This window comes from Oncorhynchus mykiss, chromosome 32, assembly GCF_013265735.2.
Source record: "Oncorhynchus mykiss isolate Arlee chromosome 32, USDA_OmykA_1.1, whole genome shotgun sequence".
Taxonomy (NCBI): domain Eukaryota; kingdom Metazoa; phylum Chordata; class Actinopteri; order Salmoniformes; family Salmonidae; genus Oncorhynchus; species Oncorhynchus mykiss.
In genome coordinates, this window is record NC_050572.1 from 25,739,596 (window position 1) to 25,763,101 (window position 23,506).

Genomic DNA, 23,506 nt, shown 5'->3' on the forward strand with positions numbered 1-23,506 from the left:
TCTCTCTCTCTTCTCTCTCATCTCTCGCTCTCTCTCTCCCGGGTGGCGCACCGGTCTGAGGCACTGCATCTCAGTGCTAGAGGCGTCACTACAGACCTGGTTTGATTCCAGGCCGTGATTGGGACTCCCATAGGGAGGCACACAATTGGCCCAGTGACGTGCGGGTTAGGGCTTGGCCGGGGTAGGCAGTCATTGTAAATAAGAATATGTGCTTAACTGAGTTGCCTAGTTAAATAAAGGTTTAAAAAAAATCTAATCTCTCGCACTCTCTCTCATCTCTCTTCTCTCTCTCTCTCACTCTCTCGCTCTCTCCTCTCTTGCTCCTATCTCTTTTTCTCTCTCTCTCTCTCTCTCTCTCTCTCTCTCTCTCTCTCTCTCCTATCGCTCCTCTCGCTTCTCTCTCTCTTGCTCCTCTCTCGCTCCTCCCTCTCTCAACTCTCGCTTCTCTCTCTCTCTCTTGCTCATCTCTCGCTCCTCCCTCTCGCTCCTCTCTCTCTCTCTCTCTCTCTTTTATCGCTTTCTCTCTCTCTCTCGCTCCTCCCTCTCTCTCTCTCTCTCTCTCTCTCTCTCTCGCACACACAAGCATACATTCACACACTGTCTGGTTTTCCATCACGTTCTGTAGCTGGGTAAATGTTCCTACAACCTCAACACCACTTCTCTCTACCGTTAGTCACATGTACCTGTACATAGGCCAACTGAGTCTGAATATGTTACAGCACATAGCTGTAGCTCTCTGTGAAGTCTCTATGTGTCTCTCCTCCCCGACGTCTGTGCATAGTTCTGCTACTCCCTCAAGTCAGGACCTAGAACATGGACCCCCCCCCCCCCCGAAACACACACACACACACACACACAAACACACACACACACACACACACACACACACACACACACACACACACACACACACACACAGATATATAATTTATTCTTCCTTAGCTCTGATCTTATTAGTTTAGTATGTGATTCCCCTCTGGTGTCTTTCCCTCTTTCTTTTTGGTCCCAATTCCCACCACTCCACACAAGGAAGATTTCAGTTCACTTGCTCTTCTTAAACCTCTCTGTCCTTCTCTTGCTCTTGTTCTTGCTCTTTTTCTGTCTATCTTTCTCTCTCTCTCTCTCTCTCTCTCTCTCTCTCTCTCTCTCTCTCTTTCTCTCTCTCTCTCTCCCCCTCTCACTCTCACACACACAAATACTTATACAGTATACACACGTTTATGCATACATATTACATAGCCACTGGCATACACAAATGTGTCTCTGTTCTCTTACTGAGGCAGACTGAATACATTTTAGAATGCATGGTAAAAAAAAAAAGCCAGGAGGCCAGATGATGTTGACTACCACAGTGTGCCTTCAGAAAGTATTCATATCCCTTGACTTATTCCACATTTTGTTGTGTTAAAGTCTGAATTCAAAGTGTTTTTGCTCACTCATCTACACATAGTACCCCATAACAAAGTGAAACATGCTTTTAGAATCTTTAGCAAATGTATTGAAAATTAATTTGTAAAACTAATTTACATAAGTATTCACACCCCTGAGTCGCTTACAACTGTGAGTTTTTTTGGGGTAAGTCTGTAAGAGCATTGCACACTTGGATTGTACAATATTTGGTGATTATTCTTTTTTTAAATCTTCAATCTCTGAAGTTGATTGTTGATCATTGCAAGACAGACATTTTCAAGTCTTGCTGTAGATTTTCAACTGATTTAAGTCACAACTGTCACTCAGGAACATAGGCCACTCAGGAACATTCAATGTCGTCTTGGTAAGCAACTCCAGTGTTGATTTGGTCTTGTGTTTTAGGTTATTGTCCTGCTGAAAGGTGAATTTGTCTCTCAGTATCTGTTGGAAGCAGACTGAACCAGGTTTTCCTCAAGGATTTTACCTGTGCTTATAGCTCTATTCCATTTATTTTTATTCGAAAAAACCTCCCTAGTCCTTGCCGATGAAAAGCATACTCAAACATGATGCAGCCATCACCATGCTTGAAAATATACTGAACAAAAACATAAGTACAAATGTAAAGTGTTGGTCCCATGTTTCATGAGCTGAAATAAAAGATCCCAGAAATGTTCCAGACGCACAAAAATATAATTTCTCTCAAATGTTGTGCACAAATTTGATTACAATGCCAAGATAATCCATCCACGGTTGTGGCAAATCAAGAAGCTGATTAAACAGCATAATCATTACACAGGTACTCCTTTTGCTGGGGACAATAAATGGCCACTCTAAAATGTGCAGGTTTGTCACACCACACAATGCCACATATATCTCAAGTTTTGAGGAAGCATGCAATTGGCATGATGACTGCAGGAATGTCCACCAAAGCAGTTGCCAAAGATTTTAATGTAGCTTTCTTTACCATAAGCCGCCTTTGTTTGTTTTAGCGAATTTGGCAGCATGTCCAACCGGCCCCACAACCGCAGAATACTTGTAACGAAGCCAGCCCAGTACCTCCATATCCGGCTTCTTCAGCTGCGTGATCGTCTGAGACCAGCCACCCGCACAGCTGATGAAACTGGGTTTGCACAACCAAATAATTTTTTGCATAAACTGTCAGAAACCGTCTCAGGGAATATCATCTGCATGCACGTTGTCCTCACTAGGGTCTTGACCTGACTGCAGTTCGACGTCGCAACCGACTTCAGTGGGCAAATGCTCACCTTCGATGGCCACTAGCACACTGGAGAAGACTGCTCTTCATGAATGAATCCCGGTTTCAACTGTACCGGGCAGATGACAATGAGCTTAGCGTGAAGGTCGTTGTGTGGGCGAGCTGTTTGCTGATGACAACTTTGTGAACAGAGTGACCCATTGTGGTGGTGAGGTTATGGTATGGGCAGGCAGTCAGGCATAAGCTACAAACACAATTGCATTTTACTGTTGGCAATTTGAATGCATGTAGATTCCGTGATGAGATCCTGAGGCCCCTTATCGTGCCATTCATCCACAGCCATCACCTGAAAGCTGAAAATGTCCCAGTTCTTCCATGGCCTGCATACTCACCAGACATATCACTCATTGAGCATGTTTGGGATGCTCTGGATCGACCTGTACAACCGCATGTTCCAGTTCCCGCCAATATCCATCAACTTCGCACAGCTAATGAAAGGGAGGGAGACAACATGCCACAGGCCACAATCAACAGCCTGATTAACTATGCGAAGGAGATGTGTTTCGCTGCATGAGGCAAATGGTGGTCACATCAGATACTGACTGGTTTTCTGATCCACACCCCTATTTTTTTTAAGGTATCTGTGACCAACAGATACATATTTGTTATCCCAGTCATGTGAAATTCATAGATTAGTGGCTCAAATTCATAGATTAGTGGAATTTATTTAAATTGACAGATTTCCTATGTTCATCTTTGTTCAGTATATATATAGAGTGGTATGCAGTGATGTGTTGTGTTGGATTTGTGCCAAACAAATAACACTTTGTATTCATGACAAAAAGTTCATTTCTTTGCCTTGTTGCAAACAGGATGCATGTTTTGTAATATTTGTAATTCTTTTCACACTGTTATTTAGCTTAGTATTGTGGAGAAATTACAATGTTGTTGATCCATCCTCAGTATTCTCATATCGCAACCATTAAACTCTTTAAAATCACCATTGGCCTCATGGTGAAATCCCTGAGCAGTTTCCTTCTTCTCCGGCAACTGAGTTATGAAGGATGCCTGTATCTTTCTGGTGACTGGGTGTGTTGATACACCATCCAAAGTGTAATTAATAATAACTTCACCATGCTCAAAGGAATGTGTGACTCACCACCTGGATGTAGCAAAAGTTGAAATTGTGTTTTTTACATTAGATAAAAGTAGAGACTCAGAGCTACAAAATGGTATATCATACACTACAGTTGGGGAACAATGGGAATGTAATTCTGCTTTGAAAAAGTTGATCAACTTCTAAACTCATTTTTTTGAAAATCGCCTTTGAATGTTTTGCTATCTAGTGAAGAGCTCTTCTTTGTCTACACCCATTCAGCATCGTTTACACCCTCACCCTAAGCTTTAGCCCCACCCATCTTATTTCGCTCTCGAAGCGCGCACTTGATGCTCTGGCCAATGATTTGTTTACCTCTTGATAGCATGAAAACAGTCTAAACAGCTCTGCTGGCTACAATTTCATTACGCTTTTTTGCTGATGTTTACTGACACCGGCCATATTCATCGGGTGTTGCACACACGTCACGTAACGTTAGCTAATGAGCCAGCTAGTTAAACAATGAACAGTAACAACAATGCCACAGTGCTGGGAGCTAACCAACCATGTTCAATGTAAGCTAACTAGAACAGCAAATGGCTCTGGGAAATGAATGATAACATCAGCTAGGGAGCCAGGCAGCTAACGTTAGCTAGCTAGCTAACAGTACACTTTAGCTTGAAATTAAACCACTTTCTGTCAAAATTAGAGAGCATGTAATATCTGAAAATGGAGCTAGCTGACACTACACGATCTTACCTGTATACATCATTGTGCATGGACTCGTCTCCCTGACAGGAATGCCATGCCACGGTTGCCCTTAGTTTGAAGATGTAATCTGGAGACAGGTGTTTCCTCTGTCTCTTTAGATATCATACTCTAATTCCACTGATTTCAAAACTTGATCCTCCAGAAAGTGGACAGCCACACTTATGCAGCTCCACTACACAACACATTAAAAAAAAAGCCGCATTCGACAGGATTACCAACACAGACTGATGAGCTTCTATGGCAGACCAATCCGAACTCCTCTCTCGAAATATTCAGCCCACTCATTATCTCAGCCAATCATGGCTAGTGGGAAGGTAGCTTAACCAACAAGGCTCATAATTTATCAATTGTATTAATATTTACAGATGGCATACAAGTTTGTTTTAAGGCACATGAAGGTTCACATGTTCAAGAAGGCATTTCTGCCAAAGAAAATGCATTTAGATAAAAAAAAGAAATATATTTTTTACGTTCAAACGGAACTTCTGTGAAGTCGTGACTTGCAACATATGCCTATTTTCCTGAATAGGGCCACATATTTAGCACCTGCTTTTTAAAAAATTTTACACATTCGCTGCTGCCCTTTGCAAGTCATTAAAGAACATCCCTGGTCTTTGAATCTGTGCTTGAAATTCACTACTCGATTGAGGGACCTTACAGATAATTGTATGTGTGGGGTACGGAGATGGGTTTGTCATTCAAAAATCATGTTAACCGCTATTATTTAACACAAAATGAGTACATGCAACTTATTATGTGATTTGTTATGCACATTTTTACTCCTGAACTTATTTAGGCTTGCCATAACAAAGGGGTTGAATACTTATTGACTCAAGACATTCCAGCTTTAACATTTTTTGTAATTTCAAAATGTTGCTTCAAACAAAATTTGACTTTGACGTTATGGGTTATTTTGTGTAGATCAGTGACACACAATCTCAATTTAATCAATTTTAAATTCAGTCTGCAACACAAAAATACTTTCTGAAGGCACTGTATGTATATACTGTATGTATAGGTGTGTGTGTAGGCAGGTGCCTGGAGCGAAACTGGTGTCCAAGGATGAGGTGGAGGAGGTAGTGGAGGAGTGTTGCTCTGAAGCCCTGTGTCCACACAGCAACATTACGCTGAGCATACAGATGTGCCCTGGGAGGATGCACCGTTATCTATCACTTCTCTGACAGCCCGGGCCCTCTGGCCCTCAGTGAGGAGTGCTGCTGGAAATTAAACAACATGTCGTCATATTAATAATACAGTAGACACTACGTGGGGGCTAGGTGCTGGGCATCTCAAGTAGGATCCACTGTGGAGGCTTCGTGTTAAGGCAAACTGTGAAAAACACTGCGGAAACAACAACCGCCTTGTTTGTATTTGGTCATATGGCTTATTTATAAGAGACAAAGCGAATGAGAGAGGGGGGTGGAACAAGGAGGGAGACAAAGCGAATGCAAAATAGCTATGATAACTGAACATGAGTGATCAAGAATGACCTTCTCCTTGACAACGGTCTTATCTATGCTAACTACAGCACCATAGTAGGCCCCTGGAAACAGATTGAATGAATGCATTGTGCGTGCAGAGATAACAAAGGTTGGAATGAATGAGTGTTTTCATCATCAAAAGCCATGATACACCCTAACATTAGCTCTCAACACAAATAATATGTCATTTATGAACGTAAAATGATCAGATACCCACCAGAGGTATGATATACTCTATGGATGGGTATGTTTATCATTAAAGCCATGGTATTTGTTCACCCTTACATTATCTATGGTGTGACATAGTGGCATGTGATATCATCAAGCTCACCGTATAATGCAATCAATTGAAACTGCCAATGCGTGCCGAGGAGCTGAGATTTGTGTCGCTCCTCGCCGGAGAAAGAAGACAGTGATGGCGCTTGTTGTTTGCACAACAGCTGTGGATTTGTGAGCGTATTGAAATTACATTCTACCAGCAGACGCTAGGAGAGCAGAGAGAGGAAAGAGAGGAGTGGAGAGCCATGGTTCATAAAATGACATACTGTTACTTTCGTCTCTGGCATGGTTTCTACCAGCCCGACCCTGATGGTTATCCCTGCTATTTCTACTGATTTATGATCCAATTTCTCCTCCCTCTATCCCTTCCTTTTATGCTCCTACTCCACCTCTTTCTGTCTTTCCTCCTGTCATCCACCGCCTCCCCTTTCTCTCCTTGTCCTCCACCTACTCCCCCTCCACCTCCTCCTCCTCCTCTCTTCCCCCCCAGGTCCCAAGCAGGAGATGATCTATGACTTCTGGAGGATGGTGTGGCAGGAGAACTGCTTCAGTATTGTCATGATCACTAAACTGGTCGAAGTGGGCAGGGTAGGATTATCTTTCTGTGCTTTTGCGGGCTCACTCTTTGCATAGGACAATATAAGAACTACCAGCGGAATGATATAGCTTTGTATAATAAGTCTACAACCCAGTGGGCAAAACTGGTTGAAATGACAGCCAGATTACAACCATTAAGTCTTCCACCTTTTCTAGATGTAAACAAGAAATATAGATGACTATATTGTATTGATTTTTCTCTTGAACATTGGTTTAGAGTTAAGCCAGCTAAATCTGTAACTGGCTGTTGACCCTGATTAAAGTCCAAATGTTCCGTGTGTGTTCAGATGAAGTGCTGTAAGTACTGGCCCGAGGACAGTGAACTCTATGGAGACATCAAGATCACACTGCTGAAGACGGAAACACTTGCCGAGTACACCGTCCGCACCTTTGCTATGGAGCGGGTGAGCGGATAGTCAATGTTCTTCTATCTAACAAATAAAAAATTGTTTGGATATGTATTGGCCCCTGGGATCACATCCAATTTGAGTGTCTTGTTTAATCTTTGTTCACACAGCCTTTATAGAGGCATTGGTATCTTAACAAATAATGAATCATTTTAATATGCATGTTTGAATAGAGATGTCTAAATAAATGTCCTACTGTGCCAACTGTAGGTGTCTGTTTGCTGATAATGATTTTCATTGGACCTTCTGTGTTTGCCTCTCCAGAGGGGCTACCCAGCCAAACATGAGGTGTGTCAGTTCCATTTCACCTCCTGGCCAGAGCATGGTGTTCCCTACCATGCCACAGGCCTGCTGGCCTTCCTACGACGGGTCAAGGCTTCCACACCCCCCGACGCTGGGCCCGTGGTTGTCCACTGCAGGTAACAAACCATCTTACATCACATCTTGTCTCTGAGTGATGCAGTGTGGCTCTTTATTTTATACTTATCGTTTTTGGTGTAGCTTAGCCTATAGATGGTCTCTCGCTCCTGTGCTTATACCCTCACCTCTTTGACCTTGTTTACCTCTAACCCCTGACATCTCTGTGTGTTAGTACGTGAGCATGCAGCACAGTCTGCAGCACGTCATGCTGGATATGACCTCTAACCTCCAACTCCTAACCCCTGACCTCTCTCCTCCGTGTCAGTATGGGAGCAGGCAGAACAGGCTGCTACATCGTACTGGACGTCATGCTGGATATGGCAGAGTGTGAGGGAGTGGTGGACATCTACAACTGTGTCAAGACCCTTTGCTCCCGACGCATCAACATGATACAGACAGAGGTAAGAATATACTCTGTATATCAGGGATGCCCAAACTTTCTCCTGCAGGCTTTCCCTCCAACCCTAATCTAACACACATATTATCTGATGACCATGATCAGTTTCAGGTATGTTAGCACAGGGTTGGAGCATAACCATGCATAAACAATATATCCCAAGGAGGAGGGTTGACCTCCCCCGCAGTATATGGTATACTATATAGAGGACCTCGCACTTACATTTGATAACATTGATGTTGAATGTCTTTTCATAGAAATGTCCTCCTGTTCATTTTTTTGTGGTAAAAAAGTGGTAATTTAATGCATCTATCGGCCGCCTAATTCTGACGTTGGTAATTTAATTGATATCCTTGCATCAACCTTGGATTAATAATTTTTTTTCAAAAATGTATTTCACCTTTATTTAACCAGGTTGGCTAGTTGAGAACAAGTTCTCATTTACAACTGTGACCTGGCCAAGATAAAGCAAAGCAGTGCAACACAAACACCAACACAGAGTTACACATGGAATAAACAAACATACAGTCAATAACACAATAGAGAAAAAAGTATATATACAGTGTGTGCAAATAAGGTAAGATGAGGAAGTTAAGGCAATAAATAGGCCATAGTGGCGAAATAATTACAATTGAGCAATTAAACACTGGAGTGATGGATGTGCACAAGATGAATGTGCAGTAGAGATACTGGGGTGCAAAGGAGCAAAAACATAAATAACAGTATGGGGATGAGGGAGTTGGATGGGCTATTTACGGATGGGCTATGTACAGGTGCTGTGATCTGTGAGCTGCTCTGACAGCTGGTGCTTAAAGTTAGTGAGGGAGATATGGGTCTCCAGCTTCAGTGATTTTTGCAGTTCTTTCCAGTCATTGGCAGCAGAGAACTGGAAGGAAAGGGGGCCAAAGGAGGAATTGGCTTTGGGGGTGACCAGTGAAATATACCTGCTGGAGCTATTAGTGGGTGCTGCTATGGTGACCAGTGAGCTGAGATAAGGCGGGGCTTTACCTAGCAAAGACTTAGGTGACCTGGAGTCAGAGGGTTTAGTGATGAATATGAAGCGAGGGCCAGCCAGCAGGAGCATACAGTTCGCATTGGTGGGTAGTATATGGGGCTTTGGTGACAAAACGGATGGCACTGTGATTGACTGCATCCAATTTGCTGAGTAGAGTGTTGGAGGCTATTTTGTAAATGACATCGCCGAAGTCAAGGATCGGCAGGATAGTCCGTTTTACGAGGGTATGTGTTGATGGAATTTATAGGTTTAAATGAATGACTAGAATATCCCACCCTGAAGCCATATAATTGTATGAAATTGATAAATAGTCAGTAAAATTCTAATAAATTATGTGTGTAGTTTTAGTCATGAAGTGTGTAGTTGTAGTCATGATGTGTGTAGTTTTAGTCAGAATTAGGGTAAAACAATATAACTGTAACAATGTCTATCATAGTATCTTAAGACTTAAGACTGTCTGAGCAAGATTCGGTGCCGACCTTGGCTGGGGGCCACTGAGAGTACTTCCCAGGGTCTCCCTATCTTCAGGGAGGACGGGGAGTGATTCTCACGGACTTCCCTAATCTTTGTCAGCTGGGTAGCAGGACAGTGTGTGCGTAGGATTCCTAATGTTTGTGTGTGAAAGTATGTGCGTGTGTGCGTAGGATACCTAATGTTTGTGTGTGAAAGTATGTGCGTAAGAAGCCAGTATAAAATGAATGGTTTTGTACAACAGACCAGCGCTCTCGTGAATAAACCTTGTTGACTATTTTAGCTGGGCCTCCGTCTGTTTAATTTCAATCAGTATCTTACAAATCCTGATTAGTTTATGATTGGTTTATGAACATCGAGAACATAATTCTCATGACAGTATATGCTTGGCTGCACGAGTGAAGGATGCTTCGTTGCGAAATAGGAAGCCGATTCTAGATTTAATTTTGGATTGGAGATGCTTAATGTGAGTCTGGAAGGACATCGTACCAGCTCCTTCCTGGCCTCAAAAGAAAAACAAACCTTAGGCCGGTAATAAAATCCTATTTTCAGCTTCAGCTTCCTTATCAAGTTCTCTACATGCACAGTGAAGCTCAGTTTATCATCAACCCACACACCCAAATATTTGTACACTTTAACATGCTCTAAAGTATGTCCAGCCAATGTATCAATGACATGATTTGTAACATGCCTGGCATTTGAAAATACCATGCATTTTGTTTTACCCGAATTTAGAATCATGGTTTGCTAACTATCTGTCTGATGGAACTCAGTGCACTCAATTTGATGGGCTTATGTCTGTTCAATTGTCTGTCTTGAATGGTGTGCCCCAAGGCTCTGTACTTGGTCCTCTCTTATTCACTATTTCTATAAGTGATTTAGACAAAAATGTCCAAAATGCACACCTTCATTTTTATGCTGATGATACTGTTATTTACTGTTGTGCCTCGTCTCTTACAAAAGCTTTCCAGAACATGAAAACTGCTTTTTATACTGTTCAACATAACTTGTGTCAATTGAAGCTTATCCTCAATACTGACAAAACTAAAACGAATGGTGTTTCCTAATGCAAGAAATCGACCTCTGAACCTTTCACCTATTACTACCTGTCAGGGCAAGGAGATTGAGGTTGTAACCTCATATAAATATTTTAATTGATGACGGCCTCTCTTTTCAATTGCATATTCAACAACTTACAAAAAAATTTAAGCTGAAATTGGGATTTTATTTTAGGAATAAGGCCTGTTTTTCTTTTGAAGCCAGAAGGAGGCTAGTGTCAGCTACATTTATGCCTTTACTAGACTATGGGGATATTTTATATATGAATGCTTCCGCTCAGTGTTTGAGATCAATTGACACTCTTTACCCTGGCACTTTGAGATTTATTTTAAACTGCAAAACCCTTACGCACCACTACACTTTGTATTCCAGGGTTGGCTGGCCTTCTCTAGTCACTCGTAGGCTCAGTCACTGGTAAACATTTATTTACAAAGCCATTTTGGGTTTACTACTTTTTTATTTGTGCATTTTTATTGTTCAGAAATTTGGTGGGAACTCTCTTCGTTTTCTGGACTTTATCCTGCGAACTGTTCCAAATGTCCGATCTGAATTTGGTAAAAGGGCTTTTATGTACTCTGCGCCATCGTCTTGGAACACCTTACAAAATACTTTTAAACTGGAAGAACTTGTCCCAATTGGTGTTTTTAAATCACTGATGAAGGATTTTGAGGCTGATTCCCTGACCAGTCAATGTTTTTAATTTGCTGTTTTATACTCTTGTGAATTCAATGGTTTTTACTAGATTACTTGTAGTTTTTCATGTTGTCTGTCCGTAATTTTGTTGTAATGACTTGGTGCTGCCTATCTTGGCCAGGGCACTCTTGAAAAAATAGATTTTAATCTCAATGAGCCCTTCCTGGTTAAATAAAGGTTACATAATTATTATTTTTTTAAATCAGCTTTATATCATACCAAAGGCTAGCTTTTTCAAACAGAAATTTGCATCCTGCAGCACAAACTCCAAAAAGTTCTGGGACACTGTAAAGTCCATGGAGAATAAAAGCACCTTCTCCCAGCTGCCCACTGCACTGAGGCTAAATACCCGATAAATCCACAATAATTGAGAATTTCAATAAGCATTTTTCTACAGCTGGCCATGCTTTCCACCTGGCCACTGGTCAACAGGCCCAAGCCTCCCCATTTCTCCTTCATCCAAATCCAGATAGCTGATGTTCTGAAAGAGCTGCAAAATCTGGACCCCTACAACTCAGCAGGGCTAGACAACCTGGACCCTCTCTTTCTAGAATTATCAGCTGAAATTTTTGCAGCCCTTATTACTAGCCTGTTCAACCTCTCTTTTGTATCGTGTGAGATCCCCAAAGATTGGAAAGCTGCCACGGTCATCCCCCTCTTCAAAGGGGGAGACACTCTAGACCCAAACGGCTACAGAACTATATCTATCCTACCCTGCTTTTCTTCGAAAGCCAAGTTAACAAACAGATCACCGACCATTTCATATCCCACCTTACCTTCTCCGCTATGCAATCTGGTTTACGAGCTGGTCATGGGTGCAACTCAGCCACGCTTAAGGTCCTAAACGATATCATAACCGCCTCGCCTGGTTCACCAACTACTTCTCAGACAGAGTTCAGTGTGTCAAATCGGAGTGCCTGTTATCCGGACCTCTGGCAGTCTTTATGGGGGTGCCACAGGGTTCAATTCTCAGGCCGACTCTTTTCTCTGTATTCATCAATGATGGATCAGAGAATCACCAGCAGCAAGTGCGAACTTGCTGCTGGTGATTCTCTGATCCACCTCTACGCAGACGACACCATTCTGTATACTTCTGGCCCCTCTTTGGACACTGTGTTAACTAACCTCCAGACGAGCTTCAATGCCATACAACTCTCTGCACAATTGGTGGCTGACTAAATACTTGTTTTGCCCCACTGTACACTGATTTATAAGGCCATATTGGGTAAAATGCCATTTTATCTCTGTTCTTTTTTAGTCAGGTCAGTAAATAAATATCAATTATGGTCCCATTCTGATTAGCTTCTAATAGTACCAAAAATTAGAACAGGTCATGGTAGAAATAGTTTTAGTTGCTTAGCACCGTGGTCCTGGAATTCTCTCCTGAACATTTTAAAATGTGATGATCTAGTTTCGTTGGTGGAGTTTAAACACTTGATCGATGTATATATCATAGAAGAGTGTAATTGTTTTCAGGCCAGCTGTTTTTAGACCAGATGTTTGTGTTTTTAATGTAAAATGTTTGTTGTACTGTATGTGTGTTTATAGTTTTGTTTAATGTTGTGTTAGTGTATGTAAGTTGTTTTGTCTGAAACGTTGTTCCCTCTGCTGCTATTGGACCAGTTATCTCTTGGAAAAGAGATGTTATCTCAATGAGGAAAACCTGTATAAATAAAGGTAAAATAAAAAATAAAAAAATTGGTTCCTAACTTCCTTGAAAAGTTGCATATCGCGGGGGCTATTTGATGCTGATACCGTACGCCACAGGATGTTTTTTTGCTGGTCAAGGTCAGTCAGGTCTGGAGAGAACCACGGGCTATATCTGTTCCTGGTTTAAAAAAAAAATTGAATGGGGCATGTTTATTTAAGATTGTGAGGAAAGCACTTTTGAAGAAAAAACAGGCATTTTCTACTGACAGAATGAGGTATAATAATGAAGATAAAATGTGTTTTCTTTTGGGTGATTACAACATAAACATGTTTAAAAGTGGAAACCACTAACTGAAATGACTTTTTGAATAGTTTATATGGCAGCTATCTGTATTCCCTCGTCTATAAACCCACCAGAGAGACCAGTTCATCTGTATTCCCTCGTCTATAAGCCCACCAGAGAGACCAGTTCATCTGTATTCCCTCGTCTATAAACCCACCAGAGAGACCAGTTAATCTGTATTCCCTCGTCTATAAACCCACCAGAGTGACCAGTTCATCTGTATTCCCTCGTCTATAAGCCCACCAGAGAGACCAGTTAATCTGTATTCCCTCGTCTATAAACCCACCAGAGAGACCAGTTCATCTGTATTCCCTCGTCTATAAACCCACCAGAGAGACCAGTTAATCTGTATTCCCTCGTCTATAAACCCACCAGAGTGACCAGTTCATCTGTATTCCCTCGTCTATAAACCCACCAGAGAGACCAGTTTATCTGTATTCCCTCGTCTATAAGCCCACCAGAGAGACCAGTTCATCTGTATTCCCTCGTCTATAAGCCCACCAGAGAGACCAGTTCATCTGTATTCCCTCGTCTATAAGCCCACCAGAGAGACCAGTTCATCTGTATTCCCTCGTCTATAAACCCACCAGGGTGACCAGTTCATCTGTATTCCCTCGTCTATAAGCCCACCAGAGAGACCAGTTCATCTGTATTCCCTCGTCTATAAACCCACCAGAGACCAGTTCATCTGTATTCCCTCGTCTATAAACCCACCAGGGTGACCAGTTCATCTGTATCCCCTCGTCTATAAGCCCACCAGAGAGACCAGTTCATCTGTATTCCCTCGTCTATAAACCCACCAGAGAGACCAGTTCATCTGTATTCCCTCGTCTATAAGCCCACCAGAGAGACCAGTTCATCTGTATTCCCTCGTCTATAAGCCCACCAGAGAGACCAGTTCATCTGTATTCCCTCGTCTATAAGCCCACCAGAGAGACCAGTTCATCTGTATTCCCTCGTCTATAAACCCACCAGAGAGACCAGTTCATCTGTATTCCCTCGTCTATAAACCCACCAGAGAGACCAGTTCATCTGTATTCCCTCGTCTATAAACCCACCAGAGAGACCAGTTCATCTGTATTCCCTCGTCTATAAACCCACCAGAGTGACCAGTTCATCTGTATTCCCTCGTCTATAAACCCACCAGAGTGACCAGTTCATCTGTATTCCCTCGTCTATAAACCCACCAGAGTGACCAGTTCATCTGTATTCCCTCGTCTATAAACCCACCAGAGTGACCAGTTCATCTGTATTCCCTCGTCTATAAACCCACCAGAGAGACCAGTTCATCTGTATTCCCTCGTCTATAAACCCACCAGAGAGACCAGTTCATCTGTATTCCCTCGTCTATAAACCCACCAGAGTGACCAGTTCATCTGTATTCCCTCGTCTATAAACCCACCAGGGTGACCAGTTCATCTGTATTCCCTCGTCTATAAACCCACCAGAGTGACCAGTTCATCTGACACTCTTATTGATAATATTTGTACAAATTCTTTGAATAATGTGGCTAATACAGGTAGGTATACTTTATAATGACCTTTCTGACAATTTTCCAATTTTCCACTTCTCTTTGGGAGCTGGAAATGAACAGATGGGTATGATTAGCAGCATTAAGGGTATAATATTTAACAAAAGTAATTGTGAGCACGTTAAGATGTTGTTTGATGATATTTCAAGCCGATGTGGAGTCTGCTTACCAGACTTTTCTCACATCTTTCAATTCTGTATTTCACCACTGCTTTCCCTTAGTTAAATCATGTAAGAGAGCAGCTGGAGCTATTAGTGGGTGCTGCTATGGTGACCAGTGAGCTGAGATAAGGCGGGGCTTTACCTAGCAAAGACTTAGGTGACCTGGAGTCAGAGGGTTTAGTGATGAATATGAAGCGAGGGCCAGCCAGCAGGAGCATACAGTTCGCATTGGTGGGTAGTATATGGGGCTTTGGTGACAAAACGGATGGCACTGTGATTGACTGCATCCAATTTGCTGAGTAGAGTGTTGGAGGCTATTTTGTAAATGACATCGCCGAAGTCAAGGATCGGCAGGATAGTCCGTTTTACGAGGGTATGTGTTGATGGAATTTATAGGTTTAAATGAATGACTAGAATATCCCACCCTGAAGCCATATAATTGTATGAAATTGATAAATAGTCAGTAAAATTCTAATAAATTATGTGTGTAGTTTTAGTCATGAAGTGTGTAGTTGTAGTCATGATGTGTGTAGTTTTAGTCAGAATTAGGGTAAAACAATATAACTGTAACAATGTCTATCATAGTATCTTAAGACTTAAGACTGTCTGAGCAAGATTCGGTGCCGACCTTGGCTGGGGGCCACTGAGAGTACTTCCCAGGGTCTCCCTATCTTCAGGGAGGACGGGGAGTGATTCTCACGGACTTCCCTAATCTTTGTCAGCTGGGTAGCAGGACAGTGTGTGCGTAGGATTCCTAATGTTTGTGTGTGAAAGTATGTGCGTGTGTGCGTAGGATACCTAATGTTTGTGTGTGAAAGTATGTGCGTAAGAAGCCAGTATAAAATGAATGGTTTTGTACAACAGACCAGCGCTCTCGTGAATAAACCTTGTTGACTATTTTAGCTGGGCCTCCGTCTGTTTAATTTCAATCAGTATCTTACAAATCCTGATTAGTTTATGATTGGTTTATGAACATCGAGAACATAATTCTCATGACAGTATATGCTTGGCTGCACGAGTGAAGGATGCTTCGTTGCGAAATAGGAAGCCGATTCTAGATTTAATTTTGGATTGGAGATGCTTAATGTGAGTCTGGAAGGACATCGTACCAGCTCCTTCCTGGCCTCAAAAGAAAAACAAACCTTAGGCCGGTAATAAAATCCTATTTTCAGCTTCAGCTTCCTTATCAAGTTCTCTACATGCACAGTGAAGCTCAGTTTATCATCAACCCACACACCCAAATATTTGTACACTTTAACATGCTCTAAAGTATGTCCAGCCAATGTATCAATGACATGATTTGTAACATGCCTGGCATTTGAAAATACCATGCATTTTGTTTTACCCGAATTTAGAATCATGGTTTGCTAACTATCTGTCTGATGGAACTCAGTGCACTCAATTTGATGGGCTTATGTCTGTTCAATTGTCTGTCTTGAATGGTGTGCCCCAAGGCTCTGTACTTGGTCCTCTCTTATTCACTATTTCTATAAGTGATTTAGACAAAAATGTCCAAAATGCACACCTTCATTTTTATGCTGATGATACTGTTATTTACTGTTGTGCCTCGTCTCTTACAAAAGCTTTCCAGAACATGAAAACTGCTTTTTATACTGTTCAACATAACTTGTGTCAATTGAAGCTTATCCTCAATACTGACAAAACTAAAACGAATGGTGTTTCCTAATGCAAGAAATCGACCTCTGAACCTTTCACCTATTACTACCTGTCAGGGCAAGGAGATTGAGGTTGTAACCTCATATAAATATTTTAATTGATGACGGCCTCTCTTTTCAATTGCATATTCAACAACTTACAAAAAAATTTAAGCTGAAATTGGGATTTTATTTTAGGAATAAGGCCTGTTTTTCTTTTGAAGCCAGAAGGAGGCTAGTGTCAGCTACATTTATGCCTTTACTAGACTATGGGGATATTTTATATATGAATGCTTCCGCTCAGTGTTTGAGATCAATTGACACTCTTTACCCTGGCACTTTGAGATTTATTTTAAACTGCAAAACCCTTACGCACCACTACACTTTGTATTCCAGGGTTGGCTGGCCTTCTCTAGTCACTCGTAGGCTCAGTCACTGGTAAACATTTATTTACAAAGCCATTTTGGGTTTACTACTTTTTTATTTGTGCATTTTTATTGTTCAGAAATTTGGTGGGAACTCTCTTCGTTTTCTGGACTTTATCCTGCGAACTGTTCCAAATGTCCGATCTGAATTTGGTAAAAGGGCTTTTATGTACTCTGCGCCATCGTCTTGGAACACCTTACAAAATACTTTTAAACTGGAAGAACTTGTCCCAATTGGTGTTTTTAAATCACTGATGAAGGATTTTGAGGCTGATTCCCTGACCAGTCAATGTTTTTAATTTGCTGTTTTATACTCTTGTGAATTCAATGGTTTTTACTAGATTACTTGTAGTTTTTCATGTTGTCTGTCCGTAATTTTGTTGTAATGACTTGGTGCTGCCTATCTTGGCCAGGGCACTCTTGAAAAAATAGATTTTAATCTCAATGAGCCCTTCCTGGTTAAATAAAGGTTACATAATTATTATTTTTTTAAATCAGCTTTATATCATACCAAAGGCTAGCTTTTTCAAACAGAAATTTGCATCCTGCAGCACAAACTCCAAAAAGTTCTGGGACACTGTAAAGTCCATGGAGAATAAAAGCACCTTCTCCCAGCTGCCCACTGCACTGAGGCTAAATACCCGATAAATCCACAATAATTGAGAATTTCAATAAGCATTTTTCTACAGCTGGCCATGCTTTCCACCTGGCCACTGGTCAACAGGCCCAAGCCTCCCCATTTCTCCTTCATCCAAATCCAGATAGCTGATGTTCTGAAAGAGCTGCAAAATCTGGACCCCTACAACTCAGCAGGGCTAGACAACCTGGACCCTCTCTTTCTAGAATTATCAGCTGAAATTTTTGCAGCCCTTATTACTAGCCTGTTCAACCTCTCTTTTGTATCGTGTGAGATCCCCAAAGATTGGAAAGCTGCCACGGTCATCCCCCTCTTCAAAGGGGGAGACACTCTAGACCCAAACGGCTACAGAACTATATCTATCCTACCCTGCTTTTCTTCGAAAGCCAAGTTAACAAACAGATCACCGACCATTTCATATCCCACCTTACCTTCTCCGCTATGCAATCTGGTTTACGAGCTGGTCATGGGTGCAACTCAGCCACGCTTAAGGTCCTAAACGATATCATAACCGCCTCGCCTGGTTCACCAACTACTTCTCAGACAGAGTTCAGTGTGTCAAATCGGAGTGCCTGTTATCCGGACCTCTGGCAGTCTTTATGGGGGTGCCACAGGGTTCAATTCTCAGGCCGACTCTTTTCTCTGTATTCATCAATGATGGATCAGAGAATCACCAGCAGCAAGTGCGAACTTGCTGCTGGTGATTCTCTGATCCACCTCTACGCAGACGACACCATTCTGTATACTTCTGGCCCCTCTTTGGACACTGTGTTAACTAACCTCCAGACGAGCTTCAATGCCATACAACTCTCTGCACAATTGGTGGCTGACTAAATACTTGTTTTGCCCCACTGTACACTGATTTATAAGGCCATATTGGGTAAAATGCCATTTTATCTCTGTTCTTTTTTAGTCAGGTCAGTAAATAAATATCAATTATGGTCCCATTCTGATTAGCTTCTAATAGTACCAAAAATTAGAACAGGTCATGGTAGAAATAGTTTTAGTTGCTTAGCACCGTGGTCCTGGAATTCTCTCCTGAACATTTTAAAATGTGATGATCTAGTTTCGTTGGTGGAGTTTAAACACTTGATCGATGTATATATCATAGAAGAGTGTAATTGTTTTCAGGCCAGCTGTTTTTAGACCAGATGTTTGTGTTTTTAATGTAAAATGTTTGTTGTACTGTATGTGTGTTTATAGTTTTGTTTAATGTTGTGTTAGTGTATGTAAGTTGTTTTGTCTGAAACGTTGTTCCCTCTGCTGCTATTGGACCAGTTATCTCTTGGAAAAGAGATGTTATCTCAATGAGGAAAACCTGTATAAATAAAGGTAAAATAAAAAATAAAAAAATTGGTTCCTAACTTCCTTGAAAAGTTGCATATCGCGGGGGCTATTTGATGCTGATACCGTACGCCACAGGATGTTTTTTTGCTGGTCAAGGTCAGTCAGGTCTGGAGAGAACCACGGGCTATATCTGTTCCTGGTTTAAAAAAAAAATTGAATGGGGCATGTTTATTTAAGATTGTGAGGAAAGCACTTTTGAAGAAAAAACAGGCATTTTCTACTGACAGAATGAGGTATAATAATGAAGATAAAATGTGTTTTCTTTTGGGTGATTACAACATAAACATGTTTAAAAGTGGAAACCACTAACTGAAATGACTTTTTGAATAGTTTATATGGCAGCTATCTGTATTCCCTCGTCTATAAACCCACCAGAGAGACCAGTTCATCTGTATTCCCTCGTCTATAAGCCCACCAGAGAGACCAGTTCATCTGTATTCCCTCGTCTATAAACCCACCAGAGAGACCAGTTAATCTGTATTCCCTCGTCTATAAACCCACCAGAGTGACCAGTTCATCTGTATTCCCTCGTCTATAAGCCCACCAGAGAGACCAGTTAATCTGTATTCCCTCGTCTATAAACCCACCAGAGAGACCAGTTCATCTGTATTCCCTCGTCTATAAACCCACCAGAGAGACCAGTTAATCTGTATTCCCTCGTCTATAAACCCACCAGAGTGACCAGTTCATCTGTATTCCCTCGTCTATAAACCCACCAGAGAGACCAGTTTATCTGTATTCCCTCGTCTATAAGCCCACCAGAGAGACCAGTTCATCTGTATTCCCTCGTCTATAAGCCCACCAGAGAGACCAGTTCATCTGTATTCCCTCGTCTATAAGCCCACCAGAGAGACCAGTTCATCTGTATTCCCTCGTCTATAAACCCACCAGGGTGACCAGTTCATCTGTATTCCCTCGTCTATAAGCCCACCAGAGAGACCAGTTCATCTGTATTCCCTCGTCTATAAACCCACCAGAGACCAGTTCATCTGTATTCCCTCGTCTATAAACCCACCAGGGTGACCAGTTCATCTGTATCCCCTCGTCTATAAGCCCACCAGAGAGACCAGTTCATCTGTATTCCCTCGTCTATAAACCCACCAGAGAGACCAGTTCATCTGTATTCCCTCGTCTATAAGCCCACCAGAGAGACCAGTTCATCTGTATTCCCTCGTCTATAAGCCCACCAGAGAGACCAGTTCATCTGTATTCCCTCGTCTATAAGCCCACCAGAGAGACCAGTTCATCTGTATTCCCTCGTCTATAAACCCACCAGAGAGACCAGTTCATCTGTATTCCCTCGTCTATAAACCCACCAGAGAGACCAGTTCATCTGTATTCCCTCGTCTATAAACCCACCAGAGAGACCAGTTCATCTGTATTCCCTCGTCTATAAACCCACCAGAGTGACCAGTTCATCTGTATTCCCTCGTCTATAAACCCACCAGAGTGACCAGTTCATCTGTATTCCCTCGTCTATAAACCCACCAGAGTGACCAGTTCATCTGTATTCCCTCGTCTATAAACCCACCAGAGTGACCAGTTCATCTGTATTCCCTCGTCTATAAACCCACCAGAGAGACCAGTTCATCTGTATTCCCTCGTCTATAAACCCACCAGAGTGACCAGTTCATCTGTATTCCCTCGTCTATAAACCCACCAGAGAGACCAGTTCATCTGTATTCCCTCGTCTATAAACCCACCAGAGTGACCAGTTCATCTGTATTCCCTCGTCTATAAACCCACCAGAGAGACCAGTTCATCTGTATTCCCTCGTCTATAAACCCACCAGGGTGACCAGTTCATCTGTATTCCCTCGTCTATAAACCCACCAGAGTGACCAGTTCATCTGACACTCTTATTGATAATATTTGTACAAATTCTTTGAATAATGTGGCTAATACAGGTAGGTATACTTTATAATGACCTTTCTGACAATTTTCCAATTTTCCACTTCTCTTTGGGAGCTGGAAATGAACAGATGGGTATGATTAGCAGCATTAAGGGTATAATATTTAACAAAAGTAATTGTGAGCACGTTAAGATGTTGTTTGATGATATTTCAAGCCGATGTGGAGTCTGCTTACCAGACTTTTCTCACATCTTTCAATTCTGTATTTCACCACTGCTTTCCCTTAGTTAAATCATGTAAGAGAGCAGCAGAGGGGTTCTGGAATCTCCGGTTTCCAACCGGTCTCAAAAAAATAACTAGTTGTATAAATAGTGTCTCACAAAGCCCTTTCTCCTGAATTCTGGACATTAGAAAAAGTATGAGAACATTTACTCACCTAATATATTTTTTTCTATTAAATTCCAAGAATCCTTATATAATATAAAGTCAACTTGGAAAATCATCTATCAACTGTTGAATAGGAAAAAGGTATCTACAACTATTCCGTCTCAATGTATTGTTGGAAATAAGACCTATAGTGATCCTGATGTAATTTCATGTGAATTGAATCACTTTTTGTGAATGTGAATTCCTCTGTCAAAGAAAATAGAGAAAACTGAAGGAAATCCCTTGGATTACATTAAGGGGCATTTCCCTTCTCTGCTTCAGTTTGAGCTTTCTGATGTGATGGAGCTAATTGGTAACTTATAGATATCAGCAGTAGGTCATGATGAGTTTGGAGCCTGGAATCAGTGTCTTCCTCGATTACAGAGCCTCCAACATATATATTTACCAAACCAATGCAAACTGGTATTATTCCTAAATATTTGAAAATGTCCAAAGTTATTCCAGATAGTTTAGAAACTATCACCCAATATCTGTACTACCATGTTTTTCAAAAATCCTAGAAAAATTGGTGTTTAAGAGAATGTTGAAACATTTAAATCAGCACTGTATTCTACATGAGAACAAATATACATTTCGTAAAAACAACTCTACAGATATGGATGGCTCTTTTGCAACTTGTAGATGAAGTCTTTTGCAGCCCTGAACAACAATGAATACGCTCTTGTCATCTTTTTAGATTTATCAAAAGCATTTGACAGGGTTGATCATGAAATATGACTTTCTAAATTGCATTATTACAGTTTTCATGATTATACATAGAAATTCAGCAAAAAAAGAAACTGCCCTTTATCAGGACCCTGTCATTCAAAGACAATTCGTACAATTCCAAATAACTTCACAGATCTTCATTGTAAAGGGTTTAAACACTGTTTCCCATGCTTATTAAATGAACCATAAACAATTCATGAACATGCACCTGTGGACATGCACCTGTCAAGACACTAACAGCTTACAGACGGTAGGCAATTAAGGTCACAGTTATGAAAACTTAGGACATTAAAGAGGCCTTTCTACTGACTCTGGAAAAACACCAAAAGAAAGATGCCCAGGGTCCCTGCTCATCTGCGTGAACGTGCCTTACGCATGCTGCAAGGAGGCATGCAGATGTGGCCAGGGCAATTCATTTCAATGTCCGTACTGTGAGACGCCTAAGACAACACTACAGGGAGACAGGACGGACAGCTGATTGTCCTCGCAATGGCAGACCACGTGTAACAACACCTGCACAGGATCGGTACATCCGAACATCACACTTGCGGGACAGGTACAGTATGGCAACAACAACTGCCTGAGTTACACCAGGAACACACAATCCCTCCATCAGTGCTAAGACTGTCCACAATAGGCTGAGAGAAGCTGGACTGAGGGCTTGTAGGCCTGTTGTAAGGCAGGCCAGACATCACCGGCAACAATGTTGCCTATGGGCACAAACCAACCGACGCTGGACCAGACAGGTCTAGCAAAAAGGGCTCTTCTGACGAGTCGCGGTTCGGTCTCACCAGGGGTGATGGTTGGATTTGAGTTTATCGTTGAAGGAATGAGCGTTACACCGAGGCCTGTACTCTGGAGCAGGATCGATTTGGAGGTGGAGGGTCCGTCATGGTCTGGGGCGGTGTGTCACACCATCATCTGACTGAGCTTGTAGTCATTACAGGCAATCTCAACACTGTGTGTTACAGGGAAGACATCCTCCTCCCTCATGTGGTACCCTTCCTGCAGGCTCATCCTGACATGACCCTCCAGCATGACAATGCCACCAGCCATACTGCTCGTTCTGTGCGTGATTTCCTGCAAGACAGGAATGTCAGTGTTTTGCCATGGCCAGCGAAGAGCCAGGATCTCAATCCCATTGAGCACGTCTGGGACCTGTTGGATCGGAGGGTGAGGGTTAGGGCCAATCCCCCCCAGAAATGTCTGGGAACTTGCAGGTTCCTTGGTGGAAGAGTGGGGTAACATCTCACAGCAAGAACTGCCAAATCTGGTGCAGTCCATGAGTAGGAGATGCACTGCAGTACTTAATGCAGCTGGTGGCCACACCAGATACTGACTGTTACTTTTGATTTTTATCCCCCCTTTGTTCTGGATCACATTATTCAATTTCTGTTAGTCACATGTCTGTGGAACCTGTTCAGTTTATGTCTCAGTT

At 41.9% G+C, this 23,506-nt stretch overlaps 1 protein-coding gene across 10 annotated transcripts in view; it reads left to right on the forward strand.

Moving 5' to 3' along the window:
- LOC110489412 (receptor-type tyrosine-protein phosphatase U) overlaps nt 1–23,506 on the forward strand; it is a 288,775-nt gene that overhangs the window by 243,552 nt on the left and 21,717 nt on the right. For all 10 annotated transcript variants that reach the window (XM_036970736.1, XM_036970735.1, XM_036970740.1 and 7 more), the window contains 4 exons: nt 6,744–6,841; nt 7,138–7,254; nt 7,522–7,676; nt 7,943–8,078. In XM_036970736.1, the coding sequence (XP_036826631.1) occupies nt 6,744–6,841; nt 7,138–7,254; nt 7,522–7,676; nt 7,943–8,078 (506 nt within the window). The remainder of the gene's footprint in view (nt 1–6,743; nt 6,842–7,137; nt 7,255–7,521; nt 7,677–7,942; nt 8,079–23,506) is intronic.